The sequence below is a fragment of the Toxorhynchites rutilus genome, chromosome 2, assembly GCF_029784135.1.
Source record: "Toxorhynchites rutilus septentrionalis strain SRP chromosome 2, ASM2978413v1, whole genome shotgun sequence".
Classification (NCBI taxonomy): Eukaryota; Metazoa; Arthropoda; class Insecta; order Diptera; family Culicidae; genus Toxorhynchites; species Toxorhynchites rutilus.
Genome location: NC_073745.1, coordinates 38,387,537 through 38,412,339, shown reverse-complemented (window position 1 = coordinate 38,412,339; position 24,803 = coordinate 38,387,537). Strand labels below are relative to the sequence as shown.

The 24,803-nt window shown below is 37.7% G+C and overlaps 2 protein-coding genes and 1 pseudogene across 3 annotated transcripts; 2 read left to right on the top strand and 1 right to left on the bottom strand.

The window, feature by feature from the left end:
- Positions 1-1,789: 1,789 nt before the first annotated feature.
- On the bottom strand, positions 1,790-2,619 carry LOC129771161 (nuclear pore complex protein Nup98-Nup96-like). 2 transcript variants are annotated; one of them, XM_055774570.1, is made up of 3 exons: positions 2,499-2,619; positions 2,319-2,431; positions 1,790-2,247 (listed from the first exon to the last, which is right to left on the bottom strand). In XM_055774570.1, the coding sequence occupies exons 2-3, from the start codon at positions 2,322-2,324 to the stop codon at positions 1,972-1,974; spliced, it is 282 nt and encodes a 93-aa protein (XP_055630545.1). In that variant the 5' UTR covers positions 2,325-2,431; positions 2,499-2,619; the 3' UTR covers positions 1,790-1,971. The 2 variants fall into 2 exon arrangements, with proteins under 2 accessions (XP_055630545.1, XP_055630546.1); XM_055774571.1 differs by having other exon boundaries at positions 2,495-2,554.
- Positions 2,620-12,143: 9,524 nt separating this feature from the next.
- On the top strand, positions 12,144-13,658 carry LOC129768905 (senecionine N-oxygenase-like). The gene is made up of 2 exons (XM_055770848.1): positions 12,144-12,837; positions 12,899-13,658. The coding sequence occupies exons 1-2, from the start codon at positions 12,270-12,272 to the stop codon at positions 13,612-13,614; spliced, it is 1,284 nt and encodes a 427-aa protein (XP_055626823.1). The 5' UTR covers positions 12,144-12,269; the 3' UTR covers positions 13,615-13,658.
- Positions 13,659-15,131: 1,473 nt separating this feature from the next.
- Positions 15,132-15,261, top strand: LOC129772032 (U4 spliceosomal RNA; annotated as a pseudogene).
- The last annotated feature ends 9,542 nt before the right edge of the window (positions 15,262-24,803 follow it).

Here is a 24,803-nt window from a genome sequence, read left to right as displayed (position 1 = left end):
TAAACGCGATGCGAACACGATTTCAATGCGGTGAAACTGTGTGTAGAGAGTTTTGCCGCGAGTGAACGCAAGTGGTGGTTGCCAGACAATTTTCATAAATATTTTCACAATCGAACTTAATGAATGGAAATAAAGATTGAGTTGTTAAATTATTATTTTCGTTTTGTTAGATGAATTATATAACTTTATTCTAATTTACATACTGAATATACTGGAAACGTTACGTTTAGGGCCCTCTATTCACCATGTTCACAAATAAAAAAGAATTAAACTGTTTACAAAATGAAGACATGTTATCATATCTGGCATTCTTGTGCTGGGTTGTTTACATGTGGAATGGAGTGGAATGAAACATCAAAAATCGTGCGATCTGAAGCGATCAGTATGTCATAGCACGCGATGAGCTCAAATTCATCGCTCCGCGTCGCATCGCACCGCACCGCCCCGCGTTTACTATGTCCTCGGCCTTAGGCTGATGTCACATTAGGCGGATTCGCCGCCGCGGATATCGCGACGGTTTTTTTCTCGATATGAAATCGCTTCCAAAACCGCCCCGCTCTGTGTGACATGGCTCATTCACAATACACTGTAGATCCTCCGCTGCGGTTTTTCTCGCGGAATCCGCGGTGGCGAATCCGCCTAATGTGACATCACCCTTTGGGTGATACCAGAGTGAATGCGATGCGATGCGACAAGCGAATTTCTGCGCGACACAAAATCAACCTGAACATGCACAGCTTTTTAGCGCGATGAACGCGCGACAAATGACAAGAATGTCAATTTTATATTTTGTTTGCATCATTGCGGTGTAAGCGGTGATTGTTGTTTCAATTTCAATTTATTCACAAAATCAACAGGCTGAACATAGATACCCTAAGGGCGATTACACATTATCCGGTTTCTGCCGGACCGGTTTCAAAAAGCGCCGCTGGGTTTGGACGGATAACCGGATAACAATGTGAAAGAGACCTCGCGCTATACAAAACCGTACATCTTTCACATACACATACATGCATTTGTTTATACAGTGGTTTGACAGGTGAACATTGCTGCAAATATTTCTGCTACATACAACTGATTGCTGTTAGGTGGCTGGCTCAATTCGACAGCCCACAATTTCCAGCTGCCAACATTGTATGGGGAAATTATTTTCCCCACCACAAGTTGCTATCGGCGAACAAAAACTCGAACTGCACTCCACGCAATGTCGACAGTAAATACAAAACGGCGGAACAACCGGCACAAACATCAAAGAATCCTTCTCTTCATTCAAAATACAGTTCTGGTAGAACTACATATATTCACATGAAAACACTAGGTATATAAAACTTATATTCATAATGTACAGTTTCACAACATTACAACTTGTATTCATTTAACAAAACATCCGATAAAATATTTAATTTATTGTTGATTCCATAGTGAACGATTCGGAAGTATCTGCTCGGCAGAATAATAAAATCATTTCCGCTTACGCTTTGCTGAACGCATATCTGTGCGATGTTCTCGATCGCTATCGGCAGCGGTGAACTCCCCAATTCCCTTGCGCATCTTTCGCTTCCCGATCGCATATGAGTGAGCGAAGATCAAGCATCTGTACCTTGTTCTTATTACCTGTGGTACAGCTGCACCGAGCTGATCGAACCCGTGTTTTCTGAATTCCCACCATTGTTTGTGAGCACCCTCTCATGATGTGCCTTTTGGGGATGGGTCATGAACAAATTGCATATGCAAATCTTGAAACCACAGCTGCTGCTGCAACCACGAGCCACGATAATAACATTGCCTAACAAGCCAGGGGCACTACTTATTTATATGTATTATCTGTTCACTTCCTGTGATCATCTTGAAATTTGCGTACGAAAGGATGTGTACCCATCCATTTATTCTAGAGTGTTTTTTTTTGTTTCAGCATTGTAGTAATAATGCTTTGCGATTAAAATTACATCATACATTTCTTTCAAACGCTATTCATCGCTGCTTCCGCGGATCCTCGTCCAGAAACGCGCTCAGCCGCAATTTCTCGAGGACGTATTCCTGGGGCAGAAGCAGCTTCTCGAGCGCATTTTGCATCAACGCATAGCGGATGTCCAATAGCTGGGTGATTGCGTTCTGACAGAGTCGATGCTTCAGCGTCGGGCAGGGAAACATCTTGATCACCGAGCACAGATCGGTCAGTTTGGTCTTGAATTCCTCGAGCCAAGCTTTAACCACCTCTTCGTCGTTCGCGTTCCGGGTCAGGTTGAACTGTATGAAATACCGAATAAGAATATTAGAAGAGAAACTATTTTGGTGTGTTCAAGTTAACAAACACTCACCTTCATATTCAGCTGGATGAAGTCGCTCGAAATCTGCCCCTTGATGGAACAGTTGAAAATTTGTTTGACATTCTAGAACTCGTTCAGTATCGAATTTAAATGATGGAAGTTTTCTGTGAGCAAAACAAAAACAGAAGTTAATCAATGAATTATGAATAATTTGTCGCTGATATTACCCACCGTTGAACACAATCCATGGCAAAACACTCCATGATGACCTCGTGCGCCTGTGACCATTGCTTCGCTTTGAGCAGAAATTTATTTTCGGCATCCATATCACTTGCAACTTTTGAAATGATTTCAAAATAAACAAACGTCAATAGCACACACATACTAATACATGGGACGAAAAATTGCCTGAATCGTACTAATACTCACAGACATGACAAACAACTGTCAATTCGCGTTGATGCTATTTAGTTTCGTGTTTTGCTTTTGGGAAGTGACAGTAAAAATAAATTTTTAGGTGCAATTAACACATATACAAAATAAAAATTATGAATGAAAATAAACATTTTTTGTAATAAATATATTTTATGTAATATAGCAATACGTTCTTTCGCAAGTAGTGAAAAAACCCTGAACAAGAATTGTGTTTGATACTGATTTCATATTATAATTATAAGTTTTGGTGAAAACATCAAGAACGTTATACAAACATAATTAAGTAAGAATCAGTTCCACGTGTTTTGAGTAATCAAATAATTTGAAGTGAAAATTTTCATTCAAAGCTTGAACAACTTAAAACTGCCTTATGGTCTGAGAATGTTATAGAGAATGATTTGCTTTCCCAAACTGATGTCTCCACCAGATGTCGATACAATACTACTGTCATCGCGTATAATGCTTGTCCGGTCACCGGAAATTGCAGTCGCAGTAGACCGCTGCATCACGGCGCCGTAAAGAGGTTGGTACGGTTGAAATTTGCCATTTGGGTTTCAGACCGATCCGGCAGAAACCGGATAATGTGTAATCGGCCTAATACTTTCAATTAAATCTACTTATATACTATTACTACCAACTAATTTAACAATCATAAAAATCTTACTGCTATTAACATTGAGAAAGAGTGATACTGAACATTTTTTTGAGGGATGAACGCGAAATATGATAGTCGAAATTAGTGCTACAAAGGTTAAACATATGGCACATACTATGTACAGGTTCGTTATATGCATAATTTGTTCGTGTTGTTGGGAGATACAGAAAGTTTTGGGTACGCAAATTCCGGCGATTAATGTTGAAATTAATCATCCGGAGAAACTCAGGACAATCAGTAATGGATGTAATTAAATCCGATATAAATAGTGCTTTTGCGGCATTCCTTCTTGAGACCAGTAAATCTAGCCCAATCAGCTTGCAGCGATCCTCGTAGCTGGGGAGATTCGAAGGATCATTCCACGGAAGATTACGTAGAGCGAAACGAATGAACTTTTCGCTGAACTGACTCAATTCGTTGAATATTATTTGACCACACTACACAAGCATATTCGAGAGTTGAACGAACCAACGCACAATAGAGAGATTTGATGCAGTGTATATTTTTAAAATGCTTGGTAACACGAAAAATAAAACCAAGAGTTTTAGATGCTTTAGAGGTGATAAAAGATATGTGCTCGCGAAAAGTTAATTTAGAGTCCAGTATGACCCCGAGATCGTTGATCATTTTGACACGGTTCAATGTTCGGCCATGCAGCCTATATTCGTAATTTAGCAACGATAGTTTACGTGAAAATGATAATACTGAACATTTCGATGGATTCAAACACATTCTTTGGTAACGCACCATTCGGCAGAAATGTCCAATTGTTGTTGTAGATTTTCAGCGTCGCCAATGCTGTTCACTGGGTGGAACAGTTTAAAATCATCTGCATATGATAGTTTGCGGCATCTTAGGCTAAAGTTTATATCGTTAAGATATAGCAGGAAAATGTACGGACCAAGATGACTGCCTTGAGGGACGCCAGATGTAACTCGGAAAGAACCAGATATTGTGTCACCGATTTTTACTGACATAACGCGATCCGTGAGATAAGAATGTAGCCAATCCAAGAAAGGACCATTGAATCCAAGGCGTCGAAGCTTGGCTATTACGATTAGGGATTGTTAACCGGTAATAACGGGTCATTTTTCATTACCGAATTACCGGTAATCTTACAATCAAAAACCGGTAATTTCGGTAATTTAATTTTTACAATAATATTTGCCTTTATGCCGCTTCGAAATATTACTCGAGAATCAAAATAAGATCGAAAAAAACACAACTGGTAGTGTTGCGCCGATTCTAGGACCTCCGAGCTTCAGCTTCAGAGCTGTTCAATCTGAAGACGAGACACAGGATAAGCTTCAGCGATGCCCTCATCGCTGTTGAACTGCTATGGCGGAAGAACTGCACCCTTTATGAACCTGACGTCGGATTTCAATTTATGTTAGAACAGCTATCGGAGCAACCATCAGAAATTTCGAAGCAGCTGCTCGGAACCCTGAAGGAAAGGATAAACGTTTTGTATAGGTAGATTTGTTCGCGTATATGAAGAATCATTCTGCTCGTGGTCGTGACTAGGATTGGGTGATCTTGGATCGATTTATAGAAGATCGATCTTTTCTATTTCGATTTTTTGGATCGATTCTTTGTGCTCGAAAAAATCGCGAAAATCGATCTTTTTCTTCCGATCTTAGAAAAACATTTTATAGATTTGTTTTTCAGTATAGCACGGACGGATTTCATGGGATGTTTGCTAGCTGAGTTCTGAACAAATACCAGTTGTTGAATTTCTAGTAATAAATTTCAATTTATTTAATTAATTCCATGACGTTTCAAGATGAATGCTCTGGGAAATGCAATTTTTCTGAGCTTTAAATTTGTGTGGTAACAAAATGAGTAACAAAATTAAATGTCTTTGATGTTTGAATAGAAATATAAAATTTGTATTCCCTGTTTAAAGAAAAGACAGCTCTAATATAGAGTAAATAAAAAAAATGTAAAAAATACATTTGGTTTTTCAGAGATCGATTCTTTGGTACCGATTTAATCAGTGGATCGATCCCTACGCCGTTTAGAAAATCGATTCGTCAAGATCGATCTTCTTCTAACGAGCGCCCATTCCTAGTCGTGACTACGATGACTTCGGCGCGTTCCATCAAATGTCACAGAATGCATTGATCAAGCGGGCATTTGAAATCGTTCGTGACTTCAGACTTCAGTAGCTGGACAACAAGAGGAAAAAATCTATTGGACGATGCAGAACCTGCAGAATAGTTAAGCATCAAGAGAAAACTTGAATGACGATTGCAGCAATCAAAGGTATTAATAGAGTGCATCAGAGGCAAATGCATGACAATGGTATTCGGTGCTTTTCGTACTGAACGCCCAACATCATTGAACTATGAACATGCGTTTTTATCTCCTGGAAATTTCATTCATGAGATCCGATTAAGATCAGAAAACGAAAAAATTAACATTATTTGTGTCCCAAAGTAGTAGCAAAGTAGTTACTAAGTAGCAAAAACATGAAAAATGTTTTCTTGTGAACTAAATATTATCAATAAAAGTAGTTTCTTCAAGAAAATTGTTTATTTCAAAATATTTCTTCACCGGTAATTTACCGGTAAAAAAATTTTCATTACCGAATAACCGGTTATCGAAATTTCGGCACGGCAATGCAATCCCTAATTGCGATATCATGGTTGATAGTATCGAATGCTGCAGAGAAATCAGTATAGATCGTATCGACTTGTTGGATGTATAAACAACAAGGTTCGTGCAGATGACCTTTTAGGCATGGATCCGTGTTGTTCCTCAGCGATATAATTCTTGCAAGTGTGGGAGATGGAATCCAATATAATTAGCTCGAAAAACTTAGAAACCGCACATAGACAAGCGACTCCCCTGTAGTTTCTAACATCTTTTTTGCTGCCTTTTTTGAAGACTGGGAAGACGTATGATTTTTTCCATGCGTTTGGAAAAGTTCCACAGACGATGGAGCGATGGAACAAGATGCTCAGCGGTAACGAGAGGCTGCTAGAGCATTTCTTCAAAATAACAGAAGGAATACTGTCGGGTCCAGCATTCGAAGAGCTCTTCAATTCTTCTACGAGAGTGGCATTTATTACTGGAGACCAGTGTTTGCCAAATGATCCACTCATTGAAAAAATCGCTTTCGTTCGTTGAAATATGATCTTTCAGGAAACATTTCCCCCAGCGGTATTCTATTATTGTTATGTGCTGCAAATCACGACACAAAAGAGAACGAGACAACTCTGCATCGGCTCGCACTTCATTGCACACCAGCATGCAAGCAAAGCTATCATATACGCTTTCAGTGCAGAAAGCTTATTTTCTTCTTTGCCTCTAACATATGCATACCGACCTCTCCATGCATCATGAAACAGCAGGATCATACGGACAACGCAAAGCGAAAGATTCATATTCAGCTAATGTAGCAGATCCTGATTTTTAAGTCTCAGAGAGTGCAAACTATATGATTATTTAGGTCGATAGAGGCTAAGGGAAGGGTAGTCAGATTATATTTTCCATTTTTAACGCCGCTATCCCTTCAAATGTGTATATTCATATAGACCGCATAGTTTTACTAGCAACATCGCTCCAGTGAGAAGCAAAAACTCTCGCGTTTTATCTCTTTTCCCATTCGCTGCTCTCCGCAAATGGTGACGTAATGATGACGTAATTTTTCTTGTATCATTTATTGCTTTACACTTGTCTGTGCAGTGGGTTTCGCTATAGTAAAATGAGACGATATATGCGGTTCAAACTTGTATGCAGGCTTCGAAAAAAGTGTGCCATGTTTGATACAACTCGAATATGCAAACAACAGTCTTCGTTCCTCTCTTAGTTTAATCACTAAATGTTACAAAAGTGATTGCTGACATTCATACAAGTATCTGAATGATCCTCTCATATTTGGTTATATGTTCGTGAGAGTTTACTTGCATGACACATTGTGTATCGTTTGATTTTGATCGAAATCCAATCACTGCTGGAGACACACTTGTGGATAACAGTTGTTGTTGTATTTCAGAGATGTGCACTTTGGAATCAGCGAACTCGAAAGTACAGGAAGATCCAGGTTCTGGCCAATAAGTGTTGGAAAAAAGTTTTGGATGAAATAATTACTGGTAAGTGAAGCAAATAAAATTGTTCGAATATACATTGAAAAGCTTTTTTTCGACTTCAGACTATGCTGTCAAAAGAAAATGGTAAAATTTACGTGACTCTTCTGGCCATGAAGTACTGAAGTTACCGGAGTGGAGGTCTGGGAATAATGAATATGACAGTATTGCCACTAATTGCCCATACTTCAGCAGTCTATTGTATTTGAAGCAACAAATGAAGCTCAGGAAGTGCAGTGACAATCTCATTGGTAACCGACAACGAGAGTACGGAATTATACACATACATCGATGCTTTGGAAGGTTCTTTCGGAATTCTACCAAATTAAATCCAAATCCAAAATTAAATTACAGAACAGAACTACGAAAAGAATGCTCAAGCAGAACGGCTTCTGGAATAAGAAGAGGATGTCCATCCAAGACGACCGGGGGGATTAGGACTACCTTTCCTTACTCTTCAAATCTCGTACCATTCTTGGAAATTAACTTCTTAAATTGCTCCATAGTGCGCACCTTTTGTTCACTCTGCTTGTCCAGCATGTAGGGGAAGGGAGGGTAAGCCCGCCACTGAGGATAAGACCGGCACCCCCTGAGTTTTACTAGAAAACTCTGATTAACTACGTTTTTGAATACTCTACATGTTAGTATTTATTATTTTAGACGTTTTCAATAACATCGAACCCACCGTGATCCGTCAATTGTCAAAATATAAATAAAAACAAACACGAGTGCCGATGATATGTAGCCGGATGTAATTTTCCGTCAGTGAAGTTTAAGCTTTTATTGTTGAACGCGGTTTCAAATTCTTTCCCGTTGCTCTACAGTTTGTCCCCTGGATTGTTAGCAATCACTGGGATTCGAGTTGAGGTAAGTTAAAGCAATAAGTTAATAGAAATAATCTTCTTGAAAAATGAGTGCTGTTGGGGTAAGTCCGTCACCCTTTGAGTGGGGGATCCCGGCATGGTTTGCGTTTAGTTGAAGGTTTCTAAGACATATTTTCCATCAATTTCAGATGCCTCGCAGCTACCAAAAGAAAAATAAATCGAGGGAGTTGGTCCCAGGAGAACCTCACCCTTGCAAAAGAGGCTATTGCTAGTGGAGTTTCTATCAAACGTGCTTCCACGACTTTTGGAATACCCATGTCTACATTACATGATCACGTTTTTCAGAAGGTGGTAAGCTCGAAACTAGGACCAAGAAAGACCGTATTTACGATGGAGCAGGAACCGGAGATCATGCAGCACTTACTTGACCTAGAAAACCGATTTTATGGCATCACGAAGATTGACGTACGGAAGCTAGCTTTCGAGCTTGCTGAGAGAAATGGAATCGCTCACCCTTTCAACAAACTAATGAAGATGGCAGGACGCGATTGGTTAACCGGTTTTTAAAGCGGAATCCGAAACTTACGTTCCGTATGCCCGAAGCTACCTCAGCTGCAAGGGCAAGAGGCTTCAACAAAATTTCCGTGAATGCTTTTTTCGACATGTACGAAGACGTGTTGAGAAGAATGATTATAAGCAATTATTTGGAGGATTCTCTGTGTGGCCGATGTGGATTTTGTTTCTCAGATTCTGTGGACGGTCAAGGATGGAAAACTTGTATAGAATGCAAGAAATGGGTTCATGAGACATGCTACACGGATTTCGATATGACGTGCATCTTTTGTTCTTAAGTTGTTTTTTATGAATTGAACTACTTATGTAAATTTAATGTTGGATTTAAGCTGTTCGATAAAATTAAATGAACTTCATCATTGAACGAAAAATAATGGCTATATGGTCTTAACGAAAACAATAAACTAATTACAACTAAACATAATTTAATTAGTTTTAGTGCCATCATAATCACAAAAACCTGAAAAAAATTACCTACAGTCATGAACTCATTCTTCTCTGTGATTTCAAGTCGAATCCTAGTGTGATTAAAAGCGTCGTATGACGGATATTGATTCAAGTAAGAAGAAAAACTGACCACCGGTAAGTGTTCAATGTGGTCCTAGACTCCATTAAACTTGTAATAGAGTTGTGGTGTGGTTTGGTGATTTCTTCTCCATATTCCATGTTCATCGGAACTTGTTCCGACCATATCTCCGGAATCGGTTGAAATTCAACAATGGTTCAACCATTGTTGAATTGAATTCGAACCATACTCGACAGCGACATTTAGAATTAGAATACCTTCTATTTGCCGACTGTCACATTCAAACTGGTTCATCTGTTGTCAAGTATATATATTGAGAAAAAAATTGATCTCACAAAACAATACTTTTCCTGAGGGGGTCGGGCATACCCCACATTCCCCTACGACAACACACGAAAGTCCAGGGGTTTAAGGTTCGGGAAATCGGGAGGGCACAAAGTCTTATCGAGGAATTAGTCAAGTTCTTCCGACACCACGCTTGGACGATATTCTCTTTGTGGGGCGATGCGTCGTCTTGTTGATAGACGTAATGATTCTTCCCGTTGAGGTACCGAAGTGGCTTCTCCTGAACCTCGGTCATATAGTACGTTGAGTTTCACGTTTTTCTCGATAAACACCAGTGGGAACTCCCCACGCCTGGATACGGATTTTTCAACTATCGCTCGACACGTTTGCCAGACAAACGGGCGTTTGGTGTAGACCCAAATTCGCACCTACTCCCACTTAAAATATCGTGGGTAGCGAGTTTTGGTAATCCGATTTTTCACAAATTCAGAACCGATGCCACAAGCTAGTGGAAACGGTATGTTCGGCGCTTCATAGTACGTTTTAACTTGTTCAACTTTAAGCGCAAGATAATAACTTTAAGGTGAAGGTGGAAGCTAGCCATTGTAGTAGTTTAGGTAAACCCACGTGTAAAAATGGGATAATAGTGTTTGAGAGAGAAGAGCAAAGCACACGTAAATAGATCAATTCACACATCACACTGAGTGGCGCTTCATTGACACGAGTCTTTGAATACATTTGAAAAAAAAAACATATCAATACTAAAGTAAAATGTATGAACGATATGTTCCGATGAACAATTGCTAATATAAATATATATAGAAAGTGCATTTGCATATGAAGTAAAATTCTGATTATACGCGAGCGTAAAATGAACAAATTGGTATTAACAAGTTCTTCCGCATAGTAACTCGATGTTCCTTATTAATTCCTTAATTCCTTAATTACTTAATATTCACGTTAGAGAGCCTTAACCCCTTCCCTTCGTTGGCCGAGGCATTTTGATTGAATGTAATACTTTTCCGTTTACTGTTTTTGAAAGCATAGGCAGCCGTGGCAGTGTTCCGAGCTCTGCAATACAATTAATATTAAAGTTGCTAAGACTTACATTATAAATCCATATAACGTAAAAATAATAATTGTATTGATATCAACACAATTTTATTCTATTGATTATCATGACATGAAACGCTATGACTCAGGAATAACATTTTATTTAGTGGTTTTTATAGCTGTTTCGATGATGCTGTCTGGCATCAGTGTCGAAAAAATAACGATGCTTTCACCAATACAAACAAAACCATTGCCGAAAATTGAAAAATGAAAATTTAACATTTAGAGCACTAGATCGAGTTTTCCGACGTTTTTCAATATACAGTGCGACAGTAGATGAAAATTTAATATCTTGTGAGTAATGGATTAGAGTTTGGATGATATTACTTGATGGGAAGTGTGTGAAAACGATCATTTTCTTCACACTGTTTCGCAAAATTATTGATTTTCGAGCGAGGGGTGAGTGAGGGAGATGAAAGAAATGAGCGCCATTGTGGCAGCCACGTGTGGCTAGGTTCAACCTTCACCTTAAACACCATCGGATAAGATATAAAAACGAATGAAAGTCTTTTCAGAAGCAAAGTACGCTCAGTACACTTGATAATTACGAAGTAAATACCTGAAAAATGCTGTTTTATTCAATCAAAATCAGGTAAACTTCCATTTTCGAAAAGTTTATGCTTAGTTGTTACTTTTATACATACCAAACATATGAAAAAAACCAATCTCACTGCTCGACTGCTCGATTCAAGTAAAGCTGAATTTTGTTTTTATTCAAATGGTCTAATAAATTGGAATAGATATTTGGATTCGGGTCTCAAGAGGAACTTCCGAAGGTTTGGGAGTGATTTAACAGGCCGCACCATATTCGTTTGTAATATTTTTCTAATTCCAAAATAACTTCTTTAAAACATACTTGCACACCCAACAGATTACATAACGGAAACTTGAAACGTCCGCTGGTCGCCAGCATAGTTGGAACATTCCGGCTCTGAGCGTTTTATATTATTATTCAAAAAAATACTATTAAAAATAAATTACGCGACATCGGTTTTCTCGAATACACACGGTAAAGAACATCGCACAAAGCGGCTATTAATCCGAAGATAGCCAGCACACAGATCAGCTGATACGCAACAACTTGTCCCAGCTGTAAACCAGCTGGTTACTTGTTTAAAGTGTAGTGCAACAAGTTGTACCGGATATGGCAAAATGACTAGACCGCTGTCCACTATTCACAAGCCTGTTTCAGTCTCGGTGCCTTCCATCGCCTCAAACAACGAACTCAATCAAGTGCATGCACATTTACAAAGGCAATATACCGCCGAGGGACGCTACAGCAAGTTGATTGAAACATAATTCTCCTTACAGGTCATTATATCAGACAAGAGCAGCAACAGCAGAAAACATTGTGCATTTCATGGTACATATACGGTAGATAAGGGATCGCAAAAGTCGCAGTCGCATTTGCTGGGTATTAAATATTAGTGCAGGGAAACTACCCTGCTTTAGTTGAGCGGAGTATGCGACACGAGTTGGTTCCCCTAGCCTTCGTATGTTATGGACGGTCGATCTTCCTCCTACTGTGTAATAGGCGCCGGAACAGCCGGAATTGCCACAGCAAGACGTGTGTTGGAAAGTGGTGCGCAGGTGGTAATCTTCGAACAAACCGATAGAATCGGTGGAACCTGGAACTATACCGACTCGGTCGGCAAGGATAAATATGGGCTGGATATCCACACTAGCATGTACCAAGGGTTGCGGACAAACCTACCGAAGGAGGTTATGGGCTTTCAGGATTTTCCGATTCCTGACCAAGAAGAGTCGTACATTCGGGCGGAAGATGTGTTGCAGTTCCTAAAACTTTTCGTTGAATCGTTCGATCTCGATCGACATGTGCTATTTGAACGACACGTGCAACTTGTGGAACGCGTTGAAGAGATTGGAAAATGGCAAGTGCAAGTGAAAAATTTAGTGGAAGGACAAATAGAAACATACCTATTTGATTTTGTGTTCATTTGTAATGGGCACTATCACACCCCAATGGTTCCAAATTATCCGAATCAGCACCTTTTCAAAGGAAAACAACTTCACAGCCATGATTATAGATCATCAGAACATTTTAAAGGTACGGGCATGGTTCGATCAACAATATGAAGCATATTAATACATTATCTTCATGTCGACAGATGAAACAGTGCTGGTTATCGGTGCGGGTCCATCCGGCATGGATATCGCGCTGGAGGTTTCAAAAAAAGCATCCAGTGTAACCATTAGCCATCACACAAAGGAACCATTCAAGACCACCTTCCCATCGAATTTGGGAGGGAAACCTGATGTACAAGAACTCACCGAAACAGGCGCGTTGTTTGTAGATGGTTCACGGGAACATTTCACGGTGATCCTCTACTGTACTGGTTACCGTTATAGTTTTCCCTTTCTGGGTAGCAGTTGCGAAATCAGCGTCGAGGATAATTACGTTCGGCCGCTGTACAAGCATTGCATTAACATCAACCAACCGACGATGGCCTTCGTAGGGATTCCTTACTATGTATGTGCGGCGCAAATGTTCGATTTGCAGGCGAGATTTTGTCTCAAGTACTACACTGGCCAGAGAAACCTGCCGTCGAAGGAAGAGATGCTTGCCGATATGGAGGAACAGATGGGACACCGTTGGAGGCAGGGTTATCGTAGACGTCAGGCACACATGATGGGACAAGCACAGAGCGAGTATTACACAGATCTGGCGAAAACAGCTGGCTTGAGGCCAATTCAACCCGTGATGGCGAAGTTACACAACGAGAGCAGCCAGCGGTTCAATGATAATTTGCTGAACTTCCGAAATGATATTTTTAGGATAGTGGATGATGTGACTTTCGAAGAAGTTGAAAGGAATTTATGTTAACGGATCTATGGATAAGTAGAATAAATCTTTTATTTAATCATAAATCTTTCAGAGATTGAAGATGCAGTTTATTCAATATTTGTTGGAATTGGAAACAGTTTTTGCCTTTTTAAGTTTTTAGTCGATTAGTTACAATCAATTTGAATATCCGTAAATAATCTTCAAACCGTTGGATTTTCAATTGAATTCAACGGATTGAAGGTGCTTTAACAGCGTTGAAAGATGACCTAGACTTGTGATTGAATGATATCTTATTTCAACATTCCATTCTCCAGAAGAATAATGATTCGTCAGTGACAGTTTGTGAGTAACTTCGCTACAAAGGGTCTTTTTCTTAGTAGAAACCTATTGAAGAAGTGTATAATAGTGTATAATACACTCAATCATGTATATATGCAAATGAAACCGGAATACACCCATTAACTCTTTGTGGTCGTTTGTCTGCTGTCAGCCACAATACCTGTTTTACCGTTCTGGCAACTAATTTTTTTTTTCAACTTCGATTTTATTAAATTTGGCAATTTTGAATTTGTTAAATTTGAGTAGGATTTTTTTTTGGATTTGCTAATTTTGTAGTTTTAATTTTTCAATTTTGTAATCAGAAAACAATTTTTTTAAACTGGTCGATTTTTTGAATTTTTTCATTGGAATTTGACACTATGAATTCTTTTGCATTTGATTCCTTTTAAATTTGTATTTTCTTAAAATATAAATTTATTTCGGTGAATTTTTTTTTGTTTTTTCATTTTTGTAATTTAATGTTATTAATTATTAGTTAATTTGTAACTAGAATAAAATTTATTGAATTTTCCTATTTACGCATTTTTTAAATTTATCTCTTATTTATCTTTTAAAATTATTGCATTTGATTTCTTTTAAATTTGTATTTTTTGTTAATTAAATTGATTTCGGTTATTTTTTTTTGTTTTTTTCATTTTTGTTCTTTAATGCTATTGATTATTAGTCAATTTGTAACTAGAATAAAATTTATTGAATTCTCCCATTTTTTGCAAATTTGTTTTTTTTTAGTTCGATTTTTTTTTTAAATTTATCTCGAAGAAATAATTCGTAATTTTTTTGAATTTGTTTTGATTTTGAATTTGTAAATTTTTGGAATTTGTCAAATTTTTGAACTTGAATTTCTTTTCTTTAATTTGTTCAATTTATGAATTTTAAATTTATAGAATTTAATTTCGGTTTTCTGGATTTTTTTTTAATTTTAGTTTCTCTAATTCATTATTTCTAAATTTTGTTTAATGAATAAAATTTTTAATTTTTTGAATTTTACAAATTAGAAAAAAAACTCACAAATTCAAAAAGGAATTCAGCTTCAATGTAATGTGATCATAAAAAAAGCTCATAAGAAAGATCATATCCGGTGGCCGGATATTGGGTTCTTAATTAGCAAACACGAAATTGAGAGAAACGGCATGTGACATGGTGCAAATAAAGTGGTAAATGTATGAAAGAAATAAACACGAATGTCAAATTTTTCGTTTAGAATAAGTAACCAATTTAGCTTTGCGCAGTGGCGATATCGCAACCAATGAGGTTATACCGAGGTGCGATTATTGCTAATTGAAAAAAATCCTATTGTGTATCATGTTTTCTTTAAAGAATTTAGAACAATTTTATACTGATAATGGTTTTATATTATTATAAATAGATTTTTGTGAGTGTATTGAGATAATTCGAATACTGGCTGAGTAAGAGTAACTCTTGCAATCAGCAATCAATTATTTTCATTGAGATTGAGAACAAATTTAAAACTGTCTTCAGAGATAATAGTCTTACTTCACTACAAATCGAAATTATTATGATCGGCGACAAATTCACTAATTTGAAGACTCACCAACTGTTAGGCTTGGTGGAGCAGTGCGTTGAGTTTTCATATATATTCGAGATAATTCCACATGTTCCAACATCAAGAAAGTATTTGGGTAAGAACGAGACTGCACAAAGAACACCGAACTTATTCCGTATGAGAACATCTTTAAACACTGGAGAGGTCGTTTTAACTAAAGGGTGTGTCACATCAAATTGCATCACGGAAAAAACGCTGTAGAAATTTAATTTTTAGGAATTATATCTTCAGCTTTCGCTTATAATCAGATAAGAGTGTATAGATCACGTTGGCCATGCTTCACTGTCAATTTTTCGTAAATTTGGAAAAATGTCGTCGAACGAAAAAGAGCGTCGTGAATTAATCCTGTGCACTCATTTCGAGAATCCGGAGTTGTCACATCGGGACATCGGTATGATGCTGGGAATCGTCCAATCCACGGTCAGCAGAGTACTAAAACGATACTTCGAGAACCTAACCATCGACCGGAAGGTGAAGAAGGGCAAAAATGGATGCTCCGTCAGTGAAAAAGATCACAAGCGCGTAGTTAAGCAGTTTAGACGTGAACCGAGAAGTTCGGTCCGGGATGTCGCCAATAAGCTGAATTTGTCAAGTTCATTCGTCCAGCGGACCAAGCAGCTGGAGGGCCTGCGTACATACAAGGTTCAGAAGGATCCTAACCGCGACGAAAGGCAAAACATGGTGAGGAAGACGCGAGCCCGGAAGCTGTACACCGAAATGCTGACGAAGCCGCATTGCCTGGTAATGGACGACGAAACCTACGTCAAAGCGGACTTTCGTCAGCTGCCGGGCCTGTTGTTCTTCTCCGCAGAGGACAAATTCAGCGTTCCGGAGGAGATTCGCATACAGAAACTATCCAAGTTTGCCAAAAAGTACATGATGTGGCAAGCGATCTGCTCTTGCGGAAAGCGGAGCGCCCCCTTCGTGATGACCGGCACGGTAAACGGGCAGGTTTACCTTAAGGAGTGCCTACAGAAGCGCTTACTACCACTATTGAAGCAGCACGAGGGCCCGACCATCTTCTGGCCGGATCTCGCTTCGTGCCACTATTCAAAGGACGTGTTGGAGTGGTACGAAGCCAACGGGGTCACCTTCGTGCCAAAGGAAATGAACCCGCCCAACGCGCCGGAGCTTCGCCCAATAGAGAAATATTGGGCGATTATGAAGCAGGCCCTCCGGAAGAATCCAAAAGTTGTCAAATCGGAGGCGGACTTCAAGAGAAAATGAATTTCTGTTCAAAAAAAACTACAACCTGACGTTGTACAGAACCTTATGGACGGGGTAAAGAGGAAGGTGTGAGCATACGGGCTTGGGCTCGAAGTATGAATAAAAAGAAAATGCCAAAAGTTGTTTAATAGTTTTTATTTTACTGTCTAAAATTTTCAAAAGGATCGGTCTACTGGGCGAATTTCTACAGCGTTTTTCCGTGATGCAATTTGATGTGACACACCCTTTACTCAGAAGAAGATCAAAATTATCTGATTGCAACCGTTTTTGACCCGAGGTTCAGGTCAGACCAGTTAGGTGTTCTCGAAACGTAAACAGACAGACAAAAAATTCATTCAAATCAAAATTATCTTACCAAAATTCTTGAGACGAATTTTCAGAGAATAACAGCTCATTGCCGTATTCAACGAAACGTTAAACGAAACGAAAGCGATGGAGTTGAATAAAACTTTGATAATATGAGTTGATAATAATTCAATTTCAATAACATTTTGACATGTCAGTAATCACATCTTATTTTCAATCACGTGTGAATGATGTTTATATGCTATTGGGTTATAATTTATCTTTTGTTAATGAGATTTTTTTTAAATATCTGGTATCTGGTATCCGGCCGGATAGGCCGGATATCGGGTAGTTACCGGATATCCATTTCATCTAAAAGTTTTTTTTTGTTTTTCAGTTTTATAACTGGGTTATAAAAACCCAATTTGTAAATTTTTTAGTTGTTATTTGTAACTAAAATTGAATTTTGTGAATTATTTTTAATTCGTAATTTTTTTCGTTCCGTTTCTTTGTACTCAAAAATGTTTTGGCTTTGTAATTTTTTTTTGAATTTGTAATATTTCCGAATTTTGCAATATTTGAAGCGTGTAAAATTTTTGAAATTAGATAATTTCATCAATTTGATTTTTTTTCGATTTTTCTATTTTTTAGTTTTTATTTTATAATTTTGTAACCTAAAAACATTTCATAAAGTTTTTTTGGTCTTTTTCCTTTTTTAAAATTTTCGGTTTTTTATGTGCATTTTTTGGAATTTTTAAGAAGAATTTGTAATATTTACAATGATTTTTTTTTACTATTTGAATCTTTAATTGATTTAGAATTTTTCAACTTTATTTTTATTTATTTATTTCTCAGCTTTTATAATTGAGAGAGAGCAGCGAACAGTCATCGGGTACGGATGTGCTTTTCTTTGCTCCGCGTTTTTTCATCGTTTAGCGTGTTTAAGCGCTTTTCGGCTCAATTCGCTAAGTCGTTTTTTCATGTTCATCTTTGAGATGAAAGATTTTCACGACCAACACGACCGACCTCCGGACAGTGCCTGTACTGACAGGTCTTCCAATGGTGCCGACTACTTCGGTATACAATTTAGGAATGTTTGTTTTAGGGTTCTTTCGAAATGTTCGCACAATTACAAGTTCATCATCAGAAGACCATGTCCATGTCAACCCACACAGCATGCAAAAAATTAAAATGTAATTAATTTCATTTATTGTTATCAAACTTACAGTTTCGCTGCATCAAATTGTTCCTCTTCTGTAGGCGAACAGAACTTTATTGCACAATACACGAAAAGTTTTGTTTAATCAGTGGGAAAAACCTTAAACGATCAAAGTGCTTGCTATGCTACCATTTCCTTCCACTTGTCGAATGTTACCAAAGTTTTTTTACGTTAGTTACACACGGTTTATTAATAAAAGAAGATGACATTATAGAAAATCCAATTGAGCCGTACTTTTTGAGATAATGGGGTGGTCCAAATCACCCCGTATGTCCAACTCACCCCGTGTTACCCTACTGGAAGAATAAATATCAATAAAACACAAATATATATGAAACATATTCCTTTTTGTTTTGATTTGTTTGATCTATGTTAGTTGTTTTTCTCAAAATAAAAACATTTCTTTATACCTGACATCACTTAAGCGTAGGGTGCGAGCATACGGTTATGGTATTGAAGTTGAATGAAATAAATATGCCAAAAGCTTACTAATGGGTTATATTATTATTGTCTGAAAATTTTAAAAGGATCGGTCAACTAGGTAATTTTCTGCAGCGTTTTTCCGTGATGCAATTTGATGTGGGACACTCTTTATCCAACTCATGCTTGACAGAAGTTTGTTAGAGTCTTTCACAGCAACTAGAGGGAACTTGTCCGAGATTCAAATTCATGACCTCTGCATCGATAATCCTTCATCGAACCATGGACCACTTAACCACATCGAACCGTTAGACCACTTAAAGAAGCAAAATGTCAACTACGTGGACCACCACCGGATTTTCTACATGACGACTGGCAATCAACACGAAAACGCTCTGCCCTGCTGCCACAAGGCATTCCCTCTTTCCTTCCTGATTGCGTTACGTAATATTTGAATTGTATTATTTACATTGAATGTTGTATTTCATACCTTGTATATGGCCCTAACAGATTTCAAATTTTGCGTGCATGATTTGCAACATGCACCGGTGAACCTACAATAAATTATTGTTTTGAAAAATTCATAACTTACTTTTGCACAAAGTTTATTATCTTATTCAATGTTTATTCTAATTGGCATTGTTATATAGCGCATTTCATTAAACTTACCTTGAGGTTTTGAAGTTGATATACTGTTGATTGAGAGAATATCACGAGCGAGCGGATAACATTGAGGCAAAAGTCCTACTTCTTTTGATAATATTTTCGGTCTATGGTTAGAATTTTATGGAAAAAATTCTCTCAAAAACTCACATACGCTATCATACTGAAATGTCTTCGCTTATTTCATAATGTCTTCAACATGTCTTCACAAAATCAAATGTCTTCACAGCAAGTCAAATGACTTCAAAATAAAGACATGTCTTCAAACCTGGCATCCCTGGTCCGAAGGTCAGATCAAGGCGCCTAGAAGAACTTTTTGACAGATAAAGTTTGGTCTGAAATTCGTACAAACACTATTTTATTTGTCACTCTTTAATTATCAACAGTGGCAAATAATGTCAAACATCGAATATGGAAAAAATCGGCTGAAAAATTTAAGGTAACCTAACCATGTACCGACAGGTTTGATGAACGGAACGAAAAAATATTTTAAGCATTTAATAACTGAATATTCGCTTGTCGTGTTTTGTGTCGGATATATTTGATCAGTACACGTTGATCAAATTTTATCTGTCAAGAAGAGTCAAATATTTGGCTTCGGTCAAACAGTGTATGAAGACCCTTAGCACGAAACAAACGTCAAAACAATCCATCCGTATTCGTGAAACTATTTACTCTCTATCACATTAGTAGGCCCGAATGCACTTTTGACGTAGGACTACGTCTAACCTTTCAATATAGGGGCCCATTTGAATATTTCAATGGGAAAAAGTGTTCAGTTTTTGAACGTCAATACCTCTTTCATTAATAGATGGATTTTGATTTCTAATACACGAATTAATAGGAAATATCCTCAGCAATTTGTTATACGCTCTACATTACGATTTTTCAGTTCATGTAAAGCTCAAATTGATGAAAATTGGAAGTAAGAAACCCCTACTCTCCCATACATTTTGTCTGCGCTACCGCAGCAAACAGCTATTCAACACCATCAACCACAGGAACGGTCGAAACGTAGCGACAGGGTGAAGACGAGTGGGGAAAGCAAAAGAGATTATGTATAGAGGCAGTCGCTACAACGTAGACTATATGACTATATAAAAAAGCGATGGTGGTGCTTGATCTCATTCGTTGCGTGGACACCGACTGGACAACATCGTTGCTGGACGAGCTGGACGGCGAGGGATCGAGTGCCTTTCTCAAGGCAAGAGGGTGGAGGGGTAGTGCTGGAGTAGAGTAAAGTTTTCCAAGGGCCTTTCTCAAGGCTAGAGACGAATGAACTGAAAAAGTTGAAAGTCTCTATAATAAAATACCTTACCTTACCTGCTTGGTCTCTCATTCTTTGTGTGGACACAGACTGGACAACATCGTTGCTGAACAAGCTGGATGGCGAGAGATCGAGTGCCTTTCCCAAGGCAATGAGGGTGGAGGTGTAGTGCAGGAGTAAAGTAAAGTTAGACAAGGGCCTTTTTCAAGGCTAGAGACGAATGAACTGAAAAAAGTTTAAAGTCTCGATAATTCATTACATACCTACCTGCTTGGTCTCATTCCATTGCCGCATGTCAAGCAGGGAAGACGCATATTGCTGATTACAGATTGAGTACACGAGCAGATTGAGCACACGATGTCGAAGCATTTGCAGATTGGAGGAGTGATGGAGCTGGGCTTTCCATTGCATATAATGCTGGTGGGTGTTTTGGAAATAGAGCGAACAGCATCATAGACAGTGGGTCGCCCTGTCACACCGATATTTCAATCAGGAAGCTGTGTGAAGAGCAATATTTATTAGCAGCCGAGACGTAAATCGTAGATGATTATTAGTGATGCGTGTGTGAAAATCGGATACCATTGCGGGAATTATGTATCGTTAGGCAAGCTAAAGAATCACAATATTTCTTTTGTACACAAGACAATGCAAGCACAGCAGTGGAACTCCATACAATCCACTGACTAAAAAGTGTCCACATTTTCATCGCTTGTTTACATGAAGAATTTATTTTTTTCATGCCCACTTGATTTGAGAGTGTATGGATTTCTAGCTGTCTTGACGCAAGGTCTTTAATGAAGAATGATAAGATTGGAAGGTTTATATAAACATGTTTATAATTACATAAGCTATTCAAATATTAATATTGCCCTTCTTTAACTATTCAGTGCAATTTTATCAAAATTTGAAAGAGAAATTAAAAAAGGAATGTTTTTTTTCAATATTTTTATGAGACGTCTATTAAAAATCCATGATTACCTTTGCTTTATTATTTACCCCCCATTATTTGTTAATTTTTCCTGCTTTTCGTTCTTTGACCTATCATTTTGACAATTCATTTTGAGAGGTTTAAAATTGCGACAAGATAGAAATTTGGTGTGAAAGAGCGAATTGTGGAAAATTAAGTGGCAAATTTTCTAAGCTTTATAATTATAGTTTTTCTGTAGTATCTAATTTCTGAGTTTGTTTGAATGACCGATTGAAGTTGATTTATAGAAGAATAAGATTTCATTTGATATGTCGATTTTTGAAATCGACTCAATGGTTGAAAAGTAATGCCGTTTTGGAAGAAATCTTACTTACTTAATCAGCAAAAGACCCCAGTGGCATGTGCTGTACAAAAAAGTCGTCTCCATTCACATGAATTTTTTTTTTATATTTTTTCCAATTCTTAACTTTCAAACTTATTTCAAGGATCAACATATAATATTTTTCTATTAATCATGCCTAGTAGTAACTTAAAAAACAGGAAGTGGGTTATATCTATGGTATAACCGCAAGGGTGACGTAGGACTATCGTTGATTTAGAGATCATTTGTATGAAGTTGAAACTGAATTCATTCTGAATGAATGAATATTTGGAGAACTTCGAAAACGAGAGCGTTACGTTGGAGGCACAAGGTTTTATGCATCCAATATTGGATACGGAAATATCCTACTGATGGGGAAGAATAATCTTCAGAAGCTATCCTGTTGATTGCGATTGATTGAAAAATCACAAAACCTAATGTATTTGGTCACAGTGTTACATGGGTAGAAAACATTAAAATAAACTCTTTCATATGAATGTAATTTTAAATTCCCAGAGGAACTGGCAGATTATTTTCAGTAACGATTAGATATTTCCACATTTTCCTCGATACTGGAAGCCCACCAGTGGTTAATGCTAACTCGATAACCACCTGTTAATAGCACTTGATTGAAACATATTTGGTCACAGTGTTACATGGATAGAAAACATTCAAATAAACTCTTTCACATGAATGTATTTTTAAATTCCTAGAGGAACTGGCAGATTATTTTCCGGATCTTTCTCGATCCAAACGGAAAGAATTCCATGCGTGTATGTGTGTGTGTGTAGCGGCTGCTTCGAGATCTTCCCGGGGAACCGTTTGTAGCATCACTCTCCTCCTGATGGATTCCCTTCTGGCCTAAGGTGCACAAACAGGCTCTTGGTGACACCGTTCATCCGCGCTTTCATGATAAATGAAGAGCTTCACCACAACAGCGACAACATGCTCCAATCGCTGTTCAATTAGAACTGAGTGGATTTCCGAGCGGCGCTCGCTTATATACCGATTGGTGATTTCAATAGCCTATTTTGAAAGCAAATTTAAGACTATTGAAACAAGTTTTTGGATCAGAAAGTAACAAGTATAGAACGCGTAGACATTTTATCTTTCGAATGAAGTGTTTATCATACCATTTCGTTTAGTTGTTTAGGAGCTATTAACACTCAAAGTCTCGGTCTCCGGCGTAACGCTTTCGTTTTCGAAACTTTGATTTTACACCCCGGTATAGAAATGAAAGACGTAGTCCTACGTCAAAACCAAACTCATAAACGACAAAAAGAGTCGATTGTATATATTATATCATCCACTATTCAAGGAAGTTAATGATACTTATATTTTCTAGCATTAACCCAAATGCAGTAATCCTAATTATTATTATGGACGCACTAAAAGACATGAAAAACAGCAAGAAAAACGCGAACTTTGAAATTTTTGAACTATTGCAGTATAACTTCAGCCATTCCATGCCAAACTGATATAGTGGTTTTCAGATTTTCGTGAAAATGGGTAGCTTTCGTTATGGTACAACATTGCACCTGTACTATTTTTTTTGGGTGATTCGATTTGTTACACTTTTCCCAAAAATTACTTTTATCAAAAACTCATAACTTTTGAACCACTGAGCCGATTTAGATGATCGACAGTTGAAGTTAATTAGCAAGTCTTTTTTGGAAAAATATCAAACTTGCAAGAAATTTGAATTTTGTTTTCGTAATTATTGATTGTATCATTTTTTTATAGTTTACATGGTTTCGGGACCAACGGTGCTATAATTTTCTAATTTTTTTTTCTTGAAAACTGAGGATTTTTTACACATTTACAGTCTCAAATCAGATGTATTCTTCTTTCTGTTTTGAGTTATAATGTTAACCGATATAACGGATATATCAAATTAAAGCCAATGAGCTAAAATTTTTTGGGCAAATATTGCACTTGCGAAAAAAATTAATTTTGACGTGGGACTACGTCTAACCGGAGTATATGGGGGGTAAAATGAAAACCTAAACGCAGAACATGCAGGAAAAAATGAAAGATTCCAAATGCTTATAACTCGAACATTTCTCACTGTATCGGGAAGATGTTTGCATCAATTGGCAGGGAATATTTCTACGCATCTATCGCAATTAATAAAATGTTATTTATCATTAGATAAACAATTGAATAACTGTAAAATGTTGAGCGTTTGATGCAAAAGATGTTTGCATCAATTGGCAGGGAATATTTCTACGCATCTATCGCAATTAATAAAATGTTATTTATCATTAGATAAACAATTGAATAACTGTAAAATGTTGAGCGTTATCTAAACGCCCTAACTACTTTGTTTTGATTGGCCCGATTTACAGTTTCCCCAACACAGCCATCAAAACCAAGCAGTCTTGGAGAAATCGGCATTGCAAATACATGAATGTTGGGGGTATTTTTGTTCCGACTGAAATATGTTTCCCTAACACAGACTTTAAATCCAAGGAGCATGGGGAAATTGGCATTGCAAATGCATGTAAGTCGAGGGTATTTTTGTTCCGACTGAAATGTGTTTCCCCAACACAGACTTTAAATCCATGGAGCGTGGGAAAATCGGCATTGCAAATTCATGCAGGTCGGGAGCATTTTTGTTTCGACTAAAATGTGTTTCCCCAACACAGACTTCAGAACCAAGATGTCTGGGGGAATCGGTATTGCAAATTCATGCAGGTCGAGGGTATTTTTGATCCGACTGAAATGTGTTTGCCTAACACAGACTTCAAAACCAAGGTGTTTGGGGAAATCGGTTTTGTAAATAAATGCAAACTGCGAGTACTATTGTACTCGCTTGCCTATGTGCAGGCTAGAATATGTTTCCTGAACACGGTATATGTTGAAGTTGTTGATTCATGCAAGCCAGGGGTACTGCTGCATCCGCATGTTTTTTGCACTCCGAAAAGTGTTTTCCTAACACGGATTACAAAAACG

What these genes read in the sequence shown, in the direction of transcription:
- LOC129768905 (XM_055770848.1), top strand. Translation starts at nt 12,270, where the DNA reads ATGGACGGTCGATCTTCCTCCTACTGTGTAATAGGCGCCGGAACAGCC. An exon ending in ATCATCAGAACATTTTAAAG is followed by an intron (nt 12,838 to 12,898) that starts GTACGGGCATGG and finishes TCATGTCGACAG; the next exon opens with ATGAAACAGTGCTGGTTATC.